We start from the raw sequence: 14,817 nt of genomic DNA on the forward strand, positions 1-14,817 counted from the left end.
CTGGTATTTTAGTAGCTTCTTTTAAATGACTGTTCTTTATGTAGATTGCTATCGAGGGAATGGGACGAATTATATGGGAAATATGGCCCAGACCCGCTTTGGCTTAACTTGCTCTATGTGGGATAAAAACATTCAAGACTTAAAAAGGTATGTACAAAATTAAAAGGAAAAAAATATTTTCTGTCTCAATCAGTAGAGAAAGTTGCAACATGTTGTTCAAGTGGCTTCCATGCTTTTTACTAAACATTTTTTACAGTGCCTTCAAATTAATTCTTTTCTTTCTTTTCAAGATGGTATGCTTATAGATGCACTTATACCCCTGTTTGGAGAGTAGAACTGGGATGAACACATCTCATTTTATATAGACTCCCTCTCACTCTTTTGCTTCCACTATTCAAGGGGTTTTTCTTATTGTTTCAGAAGAAAAGTGACTACTTAATCTAGTGAAGTCTGTCACAAGACCAAATTATTTTCAGGGGCTTTTATATGATCTACTGATGTGGTGGCACTGTGAGAAGTCTTCTTCTGGTGCTTTTGCAAGAGTTCACAGACCAGTGTCAATTCATTTTGGGTCCAATATACTTTTTTCAAAAGGCAATTGCAATAAAATTAGATTCCAAGTTCAGTGCACAGCTTGCAATTTCATAATAAATTGTGGTGTTGGGAAAGATAAAGACATTTTCAGGAGAATCTTCAACTGTTGTTTTGAAGGTCCAGGGGGGGAAAAGATTAGACTTGATTTTCCCATTATTTTACTTGGATTTCAGGGATTCCTGCAAGCTGTATATCATTCCCTCACATGAACTGGAAACAGAGAGCTATGTTTTAGTACTCAACAGTTTCCCACAATGCTCTGCTCTTTCTCATGAAGCCTTCTGCTTATCAAGTGAGCTTTTCTGGTTAATTTCCCCCACCATGCCTTAGGGGAATTTTCCTATACTATTTCTAAACCCCATAAGCCTGAAATGTGAATGCCATCACAGCACAAATTGCTGTGGACAAATATGGACAAATATGTCCATTAATAATCAGAAAATCGACTTGTGTTCATACAAGCTTATTAAAGTACATTGCTGGCATATATTTTCTTTATAGGCATCTACCAATATATAAAGAGCCAGATATTAGCAAGTTGAAGAAAAATTATTGTCGTAATCCAGATGATGATGTTCATGGTCCTTGGTGCTATACAAGTGATCCTCAGATCCCCTGGGACTACTGCCCTATATCTAGATGTAAGTGCTCAGTATAAATGATAGGCCAATGTTGTTACAGAATTGCTGGAAGTGGGAAAAAGTCAGGAGGGAGCATATATAGTTCTGTACTCTACCTGATAAATGTGATAATTAAAAAAAAGGCTTCAGATGCTGATATTGGTGAGAATGGGGTGGGAAAAGTTGATTAACGTGGAGATAGTACTAATTTATCTAGATAAGCTTCGAAATTGGCAAAATGGAGTGAAAGCAAGTCCTTGTTTGGCTAAAATTGTGTGCATAAACTGAAACCAACAGAAAATTTTCCGAGAATATTGTCAAGTGACATTCTACAAATTATGGAAGTCACCATTTCCCCCTTCAGCATGCCTTAGATATAGCATCATTCTGGTGTGTGGGGGGTGGGGTGGGGGTGGGGTTGGGGGGAATGGTAACTAGATTGAGGTTCTTTCTCCAAATCAACCCTGAAAAGCCACTAAAATTAACTGCCTATAAACATGGTGGAAAAGTAGGGAGGGATATTTTGGCTAGCTCCTAGTATAGATCTTCTGTTTGAAAGGCTATTGCATCCCCTAAAGAGGGATGCTGTTTCAGATTATAAATCAAATGTTTAGGGTTCTTATTCTTCTTGGGAAACATACTTCTTGGGAAAATATTCATAGTGGGCGACATTATTGAACCTGTGCCACAAGTTAAGCAGAAAAATGTATATTCTTCAACATACTCGCCATGTTTACAGTTTTCATACATACCTTGTAGTTGTAAATAAGTTTATTTAACAAGAATAATCATGGTTTGATTATACTGCGTTGTCTGTGTAGGTGAAGATGATGCCATTCCTACAATGGGCAGTTTAGACCGTAAGTAGCGCTTATATAAATCCAATAAATAAATTCTGTTATGGTACACTTCCTGGGTGTATCTTAGGCCCACTTCATACATTGGTCATACTCATAACACTAAACAGCCCAACTTAATCTCTTCCGGGAGTCCGTTCAATTCCCGAAATGGTTCGAAAACCAAGGCACAGCTTCCAATTGGCTGCAGGAGCTTCCTGCACTCAATCGGAAGCCATGTCAGACGTTTGGCTTCCGAAAAACGTTCACAAACTAGAACACTCACTTCCGGGTTTACAGCGTTCGGGAGCCAATTTGTTCGGGAGCCAAGCCGTTTGAGTACCAGGGTACCACTGCACTCCTCCTGAGCATGTCGAAAGAGAGGCACTGCATGAACTTGTTGCTTTCCTTGAGCTTTCTGCAGCTTGCCCATTTAAGCACAAAACCATGATTAATAATACTGTCAAAGTCTATTAAAGAGTCTGAATATATGCTGCAAGTGGTCCTTGGGTCCTGGTTTGTCCTCCTGCTCACAGCAAAAACCACATTAACAGTTTCACACTGCTATTTATGATGGTAAAGAACACTAACAATTTTAGGGTGGCTTATAGACTATTTAGAGAAAAGATGCTTGTTAGTTGTTGTTTTCTTTTAATGGGAAAGTGTAGTTGTATAAGCTGTTCAAAGTCTTAGGTCTAAAGTGGAATATAATGTAACCTAAGAACATTCTTTCAGCTGCTGTTATCCCTTGTGCCTCAACAAAACACCTGAGAGTTGTTAATGGAATCCCTACTCAACCTGACAAAGGATGGATGGTTAGTTTGAAGGACAGGTAAGACTGTGTGTGCTGCCCTTCACTGTGTGGGATCCAACCCTCCCTTCCTCCCAAGACCTTATTTGGTCATTCAGAAGAACATAACAATAATTGTGTGATAGAGGAGCGTGGGGCCACACATATTCACCCCCATGCCCTCCTCTCCCCATGGCTGTCCACGTAGTGGAGCGACCTGTTGAATACACATAAACTGTCCCTGTGAACTGAAACCCTGAACGAATGTTAATGCAATTACCGTCATGTGGTTTTGAACATTCGGACAGACCTATTGTCTCTGATTCTCCGTTTTAGGGGAGAAATGCTGAATTTCTAACTGCACATTAAGTAACAAGTTCCCTACATTGCTTCCACAAGACATCATAAGTCTCACACTTACGGTATATATTCCATTGGTTCTGAGAGCAGGTCTCAAACTCGGGTGGGCCACATCCCAGTTCTTGCTCACTCAGTCCTTTGGCCTTTGTGGTTAACTAAATGATCTCCATTACCCTGATTAACAGCACACTCCTTAGCAGGTCCACAAAAAAGTAAGTCTTACTGAATTCAGTGGGGCTTCCTTCTTAGATAAATGGGGCTAGGATTGCAGCCCATGGTGGTTTTGTGTTAGCAGAGTCATTTATGTTGGTATCAGGTGGGGCATCCTATTTTCACTCAAAGGAAAGGAGAAAAATCCCAATATGCTATATGGTATTTTATTCAGAAACAAGCCCAATGCATTTCAGCCTTGTATATTTTAGACCTTCATGGGGGTCAGAATGCAAAGTTGAAACCAGCTGCAGAGCTCTCTGGTAACAGAAGCATTTCTTTTTCTTCTTGCTGATTGATTCCCTTTGTGGGTCTATTTTGCATGCTGAGTGTTTATTGATATTTATCCCATTTTCACTCTCTCCTCTGGGCCATAGCTCATACTCTTCCAAATGGCACACCAACCTTAGGAGAAGCTTCTTAGAGGCATTGGGTGGGTGGGGGTGCAAATGGGGTAGAAGAGATAAGCAAAAAAGAGGTGCCCTGCCTTGCACAAAGGGAAGTGCCTCTGTGCATTTCAAGCTACTACTGGATAGAACCCCTAAGAGCAGAAGACTCTTGGGCCTCAAGCTTATCTTTCTTTTTAAAGCAATGCACAGAAGCTAAAACAAAGCTATACTTGCTGGGGGAAGAGGAATCTTGTTTTCATGCTATGGTACAATGGCAAAAGAGTACGGTTGCTATCAATACATTGACCTGGGTGTGGAGGGGGAACAATTTTCTGGAAGTCAGCATCGCATTGTTAGGCAGCTAGCTTGGACGAGGGCTGGGGAGAAGGCTCCTCTGCTCCTGGTCTGCTTCCACAGGCATCTGGCTGGCCACTGTGAGAACAGGACGCTGGATTAGATGGGCCAGGGGCTGGATCCAGCAGGCTCTTCTTATGTTAGTTATAATAAGAGCAATATTGGTTTGAATTGTATGCAGCTGCTTATGACTACGAGTAACTATTTCCACCTTTTCCTCCAGCAGAGGCAGGCATTTCTGTGGAGGTTCATTAATAAAGGAAGACTGGGTCCTGACAGCAAAACAATGTTTTCCTTCTCGGTAAAGTAACTTTTTATTACTACACAGTTAGTGTAGAAAAATAATTTTATTCTTTAAGAGCTTGAGGTAGGAATCTCTCTGTTGCAACCTAGCCCTCTTTGTATAACTATAGCCTTTATAAAGTTGCATTCTGCAACAATTATCCTTTTCATAGAATTAATATTACCACACAATTGATTCACCTAGGTGGTGAGGCGGAGAATACCCAAAACCTCTATTCTGTTTAGTCAAGAATCCAGATGCAACTTGGAGCTTTCCAAGAATATGACCTTGTAGCCATAAACTACTTTGGCAATTGCTCTTTGAAATGTGTTGTACTTGTGTTAAGCTGTAATCGAAACCAGGAAATGTAGATTAGGGTATGTGAAAATAAGAAATAAACAAGCCCCATCCTCCACAAAAAGAATTAGTTTACAGTTTTCTGCTGGTTCTTATTATCCCAAATCTATTCCCTACCACATTGCATCAGTCACAGTTTCAGTGGTCTACTGCATTTGAATATGTATTTAGAATTTATACATTCAGAATACCACGTTAGACATTTTTTGTCACATTGTTAACAGATTTTAAGTAAAGCAGCAGAATTTTATAATGTAAAAAAAATCTTGTATTCATGTGATTAGTGTTGCTTGACCAACAAACAAATGGTTCATAGAATCCCAGATTCTAGTCCAAGCCCTGCAATGCAGAAATCTCAGCTAAATGTTCAGATGAACTCTTTCAAAAAGCTCTTGCAGTTTTAAACTTCATTGGTTCTAAATATTTGCCATTTCCTTTGTGTAATAATACAAATTCCATTTCAACCAACAGAAATGAGAAGTGTTTTTATTTGAAATGGGCAATGTTCAGCCTAGGTTGGTCTATCAGAGTGAACGGGGCTCTTCCCCACAGTGGCGTTGCAACGGGGTGGGGGGTGGTGCACCCTGGGTGCCATGTCTGGGGGAGGGGTGACAAGAAGGCACCCCGTGGTGTGCTTGCCCCACCGCCCCCGGGCGCGGCGGCGCAAGCAACCATTACACCGCCGCAGCTGCATGTGGAGGATCCTCCGTTCGCGGCTGCAGCCACAAGCAGAGGATCCCGCCACCGTCTGTACAGCATTTGAGCGGTGCTGGCAGCAAACCACTACATACAACGCATGCGCGGTGTCGCACGCATGCACGGTATCTAGCGACTCCACACATGCGCAGCCAGTGGTTTGCCATGCCCCGGGTGTCGGTTAGCCTTCATTCGCCCCTGCTTCCCCACCAACCTCAATCTGTCCTTAGCCAGCCCCCACCTGCCTAACTTCTTCTGTTCAGAGAGTGGCATTGCCTGTCAACTTCTTCTCCAGAAAGAGAGGAGGTACCTAGAACCTGCATCTTCCCTGTAATTATACAGAGGATCTGAGAAACTTTGGGTCAGGCAGCTAAGACGGCAGCTAACAAACTTGCATTTTGACATCAAAACAGATTGGCCAATGGTAAAAAACAAGAACAACCCCGATAGCAAGCAGGAAGGACCAAGGACTAGAAGACTAAATTAAGTAGGGATGCAGGGAGTATTGGACCACTATTGAAGAGGCTCAACAGCACACCGTGGTCTTTCAAACTGACAAAGTGTTTTCATATTGTATTTATATTTAGCCCTGGGCAGGCAAGTCAACGGTCTGATTTGCACAACACTTTAAACCATAGTGATAATAATAGTAATAATAAGTTATTATTTATACCCCACCCATCTGGCTGGGTTTCCCCAGCCACTCTAGTGAAGCTTGACTATAGTTCAAAGATGCACACGCAGCATTCTGGTGCATGGGATGAAAATCATGGCTGCTGCTACCCTCCTCCGCCATTCCTACTGCTGCCACACTGCATGGGAGATAAAGCATTGTTTGGCTTGCGATATTTATCTTCTAGAACAAAGCAAAAGCTGTAACCAAGGTTTATTATATTTGGCTTACTGTCTGTGGCTTGTTTGGAGGAAACAAACCATGAGCTTGGATTCAGATACAGTGCTGAGCCAAACTGTGACTTGGCTCCTGGCAGTGTAGTAGGGGCACGGGAAGAGTGAAGCAGCCATGATTTTTGCTCTATGCATCACCACGCTGCATGTTCACCTTTGAACCACAATTAAAGGTTTGAAATCTGCCCATGGTAAACTGATCCAGAGAGTGTAAAGCCACTAGCCCACTCCAAGTGTTGATTGATTTGGACAGAGAACCACATAGAAAGTGCCATTGAATTTTCCTTCCTTAGGTATAATCTCAAAGACTATCAAGCATGGCTTGGAATACATAATGTTGAAAGAGCACACGAAGAGAAGCATAAGCAAGTTCTGAATATCTCCCAGCTGGTATATGGTCCCAAAGGATCAGAACTGGTATTGCTGAAACTTTCCAGGTCAGTTGTAATCATGCTTCTTTCTTTGCAGGTTTGTGTTGACGGTTGTGAACTTCTTAGATGGCAAGAGACTTTGCTACTGTATATAATACAATTCCCAAGTAAAGTGACCAGAGAACTTGCTTGCAATGACTACCTGTGGATTTCCCCAATTATTTTTAAAGAGTGTTTCGAATATGATATTTGTTCTGAAAGATTCAGTCAGCTACTGTCATCACCAACACTTGATCTTAACTGTCTGCTAACTGGGTCCTACTGAAATGTGCATTCATTTTAACATCTGTCTCATTGATTCACTGTTGAGGTGATTACACAATAATTGCACATTGCACATCATAACATGTGCTCCTCCACGCGCTTGTGAAAATGTCCTCAAAACAATAATTCCAGAAGGCAGTTCTACTAGACAGATCTCCAAAAGAAATCCCTGGACAATAAGCAGGTAGAAAAATGTATATTTTCCTGAAAAGAATCCCAGTTCATAAGTTCTACTCAAGTTATGCCAGCTGATGGACAGTAGCAGGGATGGGGACCCTTCCACCACAATGGCCGCATTTCCTCATGGGCAGCCTACCTGGTGGTGCTGTCAGGAGCTGGAGTCAAGATGAGGTCAGCAATAAAAAACACAGGTGTCTAAGGCCCCTTCCCAGATTCCTTCCCCAGCAACCTAAGGCTCTGTCATCTTGTCTCTTTGCTCCAATCAACAGTGGCAACTTGAATAAAATATTGGGGGGGGGGAGGTAAGCCCCACCCCATGTAATCAATCACATGACATGGCACACACACACAAATACCATTTGAATGGCAATGCCCATGAACATTGGGGGCCCTGTCCCCTCAAATATTTTATTGGTGGGAAGTCTGAAGACCCCTCAGTCCCTAGGAGTTGGCTCCTATGGCTTCAATGCAAATAGGGATGTCCTGCTATCCCCTCTAACATTTCTCTGATGAAAATAGGGATGTCCTAAGGAAAAGTGGAACATTCCAGGATCAAATCAGAAACCAGGGTGGCTTCTGTAAATCTGGAACTGTCCCTGGAAAATAGGAACACTTGGAGGGTCTGCATGTAAAGAAATTTGCCGTAGAACTTTCAGTCTGTGGGCTTCAAAAAACAAATTCTAGAATATATCTTAAGTCCTTTTGCTGAACTTTAAACTTTTTGAAAAGTTGCAAGTACATGTCTGTTCACTTGATCTGGCTGTTGAAATTGTTGTGAGCATGAACTCTGTTTTAAAAGGGCTGGTAAGAATAAGTATACATCTGTCTTTATATAATCTCTTCCCAGGCCAGCAGTAAGCAGTGATGCTGTGGCTATCATCAGGTTGCCCATTTCTGGATGTACCATTCCGGAAGGCACTACTTGCACTGTTTATGGATGGGGACATACAGGAAGTAAGAGCTTTTATTCTGAAGTAGAACATGCACTGGGATGCTGATAACCACCTGGGTTCCCAGTTTGTGTGGGTTCATGTATTATAGGAGGGTCCTACTCAGTGCTTTTTTCTGGGGGTACACATACCCTGAAACATTTTGTGAATCTAAGTTTGGCCCCATTGAGGAGCAGTATTTCAATATGAGTAGGAAAACATTTTTAGGGGGGGGAGCACTGGCCCTGCTTTAAAAAAATTAACACTGATTTGGACAGAGTCACTGCTGCTAAAAGTGAAATGATGAGGCCAATTTGAAGGTTCCCACAGGGTGTGGGTGTGTGGAGAATAGAAGGGGATTTGAGGGAAGCAAAAGGAGTTTTCCAGAATAGCCTGCTAGATCAGGCCAGTGACTCATCTAGAGTTCTTCCACCAGACCTGGACTTCCAGCAAGACATTCAGTGCTGGAGAGAGGGAGACGTCATCCATGCCACATGCACAGCACGCCTTCTGCTGCACCACCTGTCTCATAAACTCACACCTGAAATTTTTGATTAACTAACCTGCCAGTAGGGGGAAAGTATGGCAGGTTGTGATTTAGTTGTGTGTGTGGTATGGAAAAATCTGTTTTGCTGCGCTCCTGGCATTTATCAGGTGTCATCAGGAAGCAGATCAGTTAACTTGATTTTATTTTCTGCTTAGCTTTTAATTACCGTATATACTTGAGTATAAGCCAACTTTTTCAGCACATTTTTTATGCTGAAAAAGCCCCCCTTGGCTGATACTCGAGTGAGGGTCCTTTTGGGCTGCTCCTTCCTCCTCCTCCGCCTTTGCCGCTGTCGGCGGTGGCGGCGGAGAAACAAGCAGCCCAAAAGCAGCCCTTTTGGGCTGCTTGTTCTTCCTCCGCCGCTGCCGCCCCCACCAGGTTTGTGGTGTGATGAACTGCCCTATACTTGAGTCAATAAGTTTTCCCAGTTTTTTTGTGCTAAAATTAGGTGCCTCGGCTTATATTCGGGTCGGCTTATATAAAATTAGGTGCCTCGGCTTATATTCGGGTCGGCTTATGCTTGAGTATATACGGTAAGCATATTGTTCTGGTACCTAGTCAAATGACTTCAGTGGAATTTGAGGAGATGGTTTTAGAATTACAACTTTATATAGACTTAGCCTGATTTATGCCTCATGGTAACATCTCTCTCAAAATGTACATTAATTATTTTTAATTTTTTAGCAAAGTCAAACTCTGTGTTATGCTTCTTTATTTGAACCAATATAGCATCCATATTTGGGAACTTGTTTTTTGTTAGAAAAACATGATCTTAACTGTTGAAGAGAAAGCAAACAACAGCATATTCTCATTTCTGCTTTTGGGTTTCAGATGCACCCTTTGATGGGAGACTTCGAGAAGCAAATATGATCATCATGGGAAATGAGCGCTGCAGTCAAGATTTTGGAACAAATATAGTCGTGAAAGAGTCAGAAATGTGTGCTAAGGCTGAGAGCATTGGCAGTGGAACTTGTGAGGTACAATTCTGTTGGCTTATTTACTTATATCCTACCCTCCTTCATGGATTTCCAGGAATCTCTTTCTACCCATTTTATCTTCAAAACCATACTCTGATATTGGTCAGGTTGAGAGATGAGAACTAGCTGGATGTTACCTACTGGGCTTCACAGCTGAGAAGGGATTTGAACCTTGATCTCTCTAGTCCTAATCACACTCTCGAACCTCTACACAACATTGGCTCAATGTAAAAAATGTTAGAAATCTGTAGAATAGCATCTTACATCTTCTTCCCTAGAGTTGTAATATTAAAAAACTAAAATTGGAGGCAAGCAATTGCTGAAGTTCTTCTTACTAGAGTACTTGGGTCCACACCCAATCAGAGCCTGTTTTGATGCTGAACCCTACTAAGAATCGCTTAGCCTATATTTTGATAGAATTAGTTACATAGGTACATAATGTTCTAGCACCAATGAAATTAGTGAAAGCTTTGCCTTTGATTTCAGTGGAGCAAGTTTAAATTGCAATGAGGCATTTTTCTTATAACCTGTTGAATGGATTAGGATAGTCGGTCACCTGACGACACACATCAAGATCTTGTAAGGCATATATGAGACAGTTTTTACTTTTTGCTCTGTAACAATATAGGTATCCTTCTATTTATTTTGTTCTTTTTTCTTTCCTTTCTTTCTAGCGGGATTATGGCGGTCCATTGGTCTGCGAGCAAAACAGAAGTAAAATAGTAATGGGAGTGATCATTCCTGGGCGTGGATGTGCAAATCTCAGGCGACCTGGGATTTTTGTCAGGGTGGCCTACTACACCCGGTGGATACATAAAATCTTAATGACGTTCAAATCATAGCTGAACATTCCAGCCAAGAAAGCAAATTCCAGTTGTTGGAACATTTTGGGAAGGAAGGAAATCAAAGTGTAATTGCAAGTTCTTTGATTCTTTAAACAAACAGCAACAGTCAAGTACTGCTTGATAGTCAAGTTTTGCTGATATTTATGGATATTTCTGTCATGTTGAGTCTGTCGGTGCGTTATATGAACTGTAGTTTAAGCAAGTATGGTGACCTATTTCCTGATAATACTTGAATGGGAAAGCAGAATTTCAAAATGTGAGTGCTGGATGAAGATGGGTTCTGTGGAATTAGAATGCCCAATTTCTTATATGCTGCTGGTTACGTCAGCTGGTTGATGAGACATGAACATAATTTGAAATTTACAATATTTTTCCATACTTACGTAAGCCTCTTAATACTTCTTTAGGACAATGATAAATGCATGCATCAGCCAGAATTGATTCTTTCTCCTACTAAAAGCAAAATGGAATTATATTTCAATCCCCTTTGTAAACAGTTGCTTGGATTTATAACCCAGTTTAGTTCCACAAGCTACAATATCTGATTTTGGAGGGAATCACTTGCACAAACTGTTTATGGGATTTCACTGTATGTTCTCAGTTTTACACTCTTAAAAAAGAAAAGAAAAACCCTAAATTAATAGGGATGCCTAGAAGATGTTTGATAACAATTTATAAGCCATTATTACTATTGTATTTTTGAACTAGTTAGGTTTTCTATACATATTTGCAATAATCTAGAGGAGTCAATGAATGGGTTCCAACAAGCAAAAAGCAGTGTATTTTCTCTCAGTGGGTAGGCAGGGATCCAAAGATGTGTGCAACTAATTGTTTGTGCCTAGTGGAGTTCTTGATGTGCTCCTTGATATTACTCATCTCCCATACTATGTGGAAGTCACTTTGGATCCTAGAGGTCTTTCAAAGAGCAATTTGTGCTCTGGTGTGCTGAGGTGGGGAGTTTTGTATTCAAAGGAAAGAGGGAGACGCAAATCCTAGTCGGTCTGCTCAGTACAAAGCTCCTAATACACCAGCCATGTTATTTGGGGGGCACACCTTGCTCCCAGTGGTCTTACTCTGCAGCATATTGGCTTATTGAGATAAAACTACATGTTTCGCCTCTACCTCATGTCTTTAAAGGTTAGCCACTGCTTCTCCATTGCAGTGTATGGCTCTGTTATTAGCAGCAGGAAAAACCCTGAAGGTTGTGTAACCTTCCCAACAATACCTCTCAAAGGTTCCTCTCCCACAACCATAATAGACAGAAGTCCGGATGAGCCCTAATTGCCCATTGAAAAATGTCTCCTGCCTCAGGGATACTGGCTGTTCAAGTGAGACTGAGGAGGTGATCGACTCCTCATTCCCTTCACTGTTCTTTGTCACCTAGCTAGCATATCAGTAACTGATATTGTCAAGCAAATGAGTGACACACCACATCCCCAAAACCCAGTTCCTATTGTTCAAGGCATAGCTTGCAGGGTGTGGCTGTGATTCCACTACCAGCCCAACCCCACACTTGGCACATAAAAAATAACTAAGAATGCAGTTTGTCCCTTTGCGTGGATTGATAATGAAAAATATTAAGCATTAACAGGATGGTAAGAAAAGTAACCACTTATTATAATGCTATAATCTATAATATAATGATGTTATTACAAAAATAAGTGCACCAGACTCGCATTTTAACACTCACACAATACAAGTAATACCCATTTTTCTTACATAAATAAATATCATAGGTTCACAGTGAGGTGTAAGGCAATGACATCACTTTCTGTGTGTGCACAGAAAGCGACGGGTTAAAGGCTAACATAATCACCTCAACAGTGAATCAATGAGACAGAAGCTAAAATGAATGCACATTTCAGTAGGATCCAATTAGCAGACAGTTAAGATCAAGTGTTGGTGATGACAGTAGCTGACTAAATCTTTCAGAAAAATAGCATATTCGAAAAACTCTTTAAAAATAAATGGGAAAATCCACAGATAGTCATTGCGAGCAAGACTGCTTCATGAAGAGAGCAGACAAGCAGACTATGGGCAATTCAGTGCTTGGTTTGCTTGCAGTGAATTTTGCCACCATCCCTGGTTAGTTATCCAGGATAAGCAGTAAATTTCCTATACAGAATGGAATTGCAGAATGGATAGAGCTGCATTTACAGCTACATACAGCTTTGAAAGAATCTCCACATTTAAAATGGATCTGCATGTCACTTCAGTGTTCAAAAATCTGTTTGTCAGAATCACACTTAAAAGTAATTCTCCAAATAGGTGGAAAATAGGATGTGTGAAGCAGACTTTATTTGCCTGAACACTATTCTCCTTAGTATCAGACCAAGAAAACGAAATATAATATATGTGGGGCTTTTGTTTGCTTCTGCTGTCTTTTAGGTAAAAATGTTTATAATTACGCAACAGAACTTTTAATAGAAATAATGAATTTTTAAAAACCTACACACGTTCAAATAAAAAATGGGGTATGAATTATGAAAATGGAATTTCTGAATTTGGTGTGCATGCACACAGAGAGACAAACATGAAATATAGTATTAACATACATTTTTGAGACTTGTGCGCTTGAATTGGGATCGAACCCAACCCATAAACCGTTAACCAACCTATATAAATCCATTTGCTTCAATTTAACAGGGTTATGAAGTTGTAAGATATTGTGAAACTCTTTCCCTAGAAACTTTCTGGGTTATATCCAACAAAAAACTATGTAAGTGGAACAACTTCTGGTTGTGCAAGAGAACTTCTCTCCCTCTCCTCCCCACACATGCTCCCCATATGGTCTCAAGGGCTGGGGGAACCCCTAGACCAGATTTCAGAAAGCAGGACGCGCATGCAGAGGGAAGAGAAGGAGGGAAGGTTCTGCTTGTGCCGTGACTTGGCTGACCGATAGATCTGCCAGGCACAAGCAGAGAATGGGGGGCTATAATGAAAATGTCAATCACTTTGCATTTCTATCAAGATTTATGTACGCTATGTATTATACATGCAGGCATTTTGTATTATGTATGCAAACATTTCGTTCAGTGTAATAAAAGTGATTCTAAAATATTATAAACTTCTGCTGTGCAGAAGACAATACAACTATAGATATATAGATATAAGAATATATGTGGGAGTGGGTGGGTTATACATGTAAGGCTTTCTAAAGTATTTGTTTTGAGTGAAGTCTCAGTAGAATGAATTGTACAGAGTCTATAATTTAGAACTTAATACTTCCGTAAGCTCTTGCCTATCAGGCTTTTGATTTTTGTTGTTGGGTGGGGCTCATTCACACAGAATCTTTTCTGTCCTGATCATCTCCTGGTATGCACACATGTGGATAAATGTAGTATATCGACCAGGCAGTTGTCGTGTACAGTCTGTAAATTGTTTTGATCCCCTCTAACTCAGGCAACCAAGGCCCAGCAAACACAAAGTGTGCTTTGGCCTGGAGCCTGCATGGTTTCATAGGCTTTGCACATTACAGTTGTGACTGTTAATGACTGACTGGAGCAGTTCAAACAGCACCCAGCCTTGTGGCTCCTGGTGCAAGCTGTTGTCGTGTAATGCAGTCAGTTGCAAACAGTGTGATTGACTACTGCTCTGTTCAGTTTTGGCTCTCAGGTGTGCCAGTAATTTCTGGATCTGAGGGAGGGAAGCGCTGCACAACAGATAATGCAGATCATGCATTAAACCTGCAAAATATAGACTGGGATCCAAAGAGCTACTTAGGTTAGTGCAAACGATGTGCAAACCTAACTGGGTTTTGTATTATTTTTACAAACAGCTGATCACCTCCTCTCAAATCACAGGTCATGTAACAGTAGAATTTTAAAACTGCCCTCCATTTCGAAGAGAGTTTGCTGTGAGGCATTGGAGGGCTGTTGTTGAATTAAAAAAACAAGCCATAAGAGCCTTTGTGCTTCCTGAGATCATTTTACAGTTAGTAGGATTTTGGTCTGTGGGATGTGCCAGGCATACCTAGAATCCTTGTGATTCGGCATGCCTGAAATTTTTGTTTCACTAATCAGCCCCATGAGTCTGGTTTAAGGATGAGAAAGTGGTGCCCCGATACATGCCATTTAACCCATTTCCCTGGTCTAAATCCTCCCCTCTTTCAAGCCGGTCTGGGGGTGGGGGAGCCATCATTTGGTCCTGTGTTTTTCAGATGGTTTGGCAAGTACCTGGAGATGGATGTTCAAGAAAGCTTGGTTGAAGGGATGGGGTGTGTGTGTTAATTGGCCCTTTTCCTTTTGCT

At 41.2% G+C, this 14,817-nt stretch overlaps 1 protein-coding gene across 4 annotated transcripts in view; it reads left to right on the top strand.

Moving 5' to 3' along the window:
* HGF (hepatocyte growth factor) overlaps positions 1-13,023 on the top strand; it is a 56,767-nt gene extending 43,744 nt beyond the window's left edge. For 2 of the 4 annotated variants that reach the window (XM_053405204.1, XM_053405207.1), the window contains exons 10-18: positions 45-147; positions 1,096-1,235; positions 2,036-2,074; positions 2,786-2,882; positions 4,380-4,454; positions 6,689-6,832; positions 8,118-8,224; positions 9,578-9,723; positions 10,398-13,023. In XM_053405204.1, coding sequence (XP_053261179.1) covers positions 45-147; positions 1,096-1,235; positions 2,036-2,074; positions 2,786-2,882; positions 4,380-4,454; positions 6,689-6,832; positions 8,118-8,224; positions 9,578-9,723; positions 10,398-10,565 — 1,019 coding nt within the window. In that variant the 3' untranslated portion in view covers positions 10,566-13,023. Of the gene's footprint in view, positions 1-44; positions 148-1,095; positions 1,236-2,035; positions 2,075-2,785; positions 2,883-4,376; positions 4,455-6,688; positions 6,833-8,117; positions 8,225-9,577; positions 9,724-10,397 lie in introns of all 4 variants that reach the window. The other 2 variants (XM_053405203.1, XM_053405206.1) reach the window with 1 other exon arrangement.
* The last annotated feature ends 1,794 nt before the right edge of the window (positions 13,024-14,817 follow it).

Source organism: Podarcis raffonei, chromosome 10 (genome assembly GCF_027172205.1).
Source record: "Podarcis raffonei isolate rPodRaf1 chromosome 10, rPodRaf1.pri, whole genome shotgun sequence".
In the NCBI taxonomy this organism is placed as follows: Eukaryota; Metazoa; Chordata; class Lepidosauria; order Squamata; family Lacertidae; genus Podarcis; species Podarcis raffonei.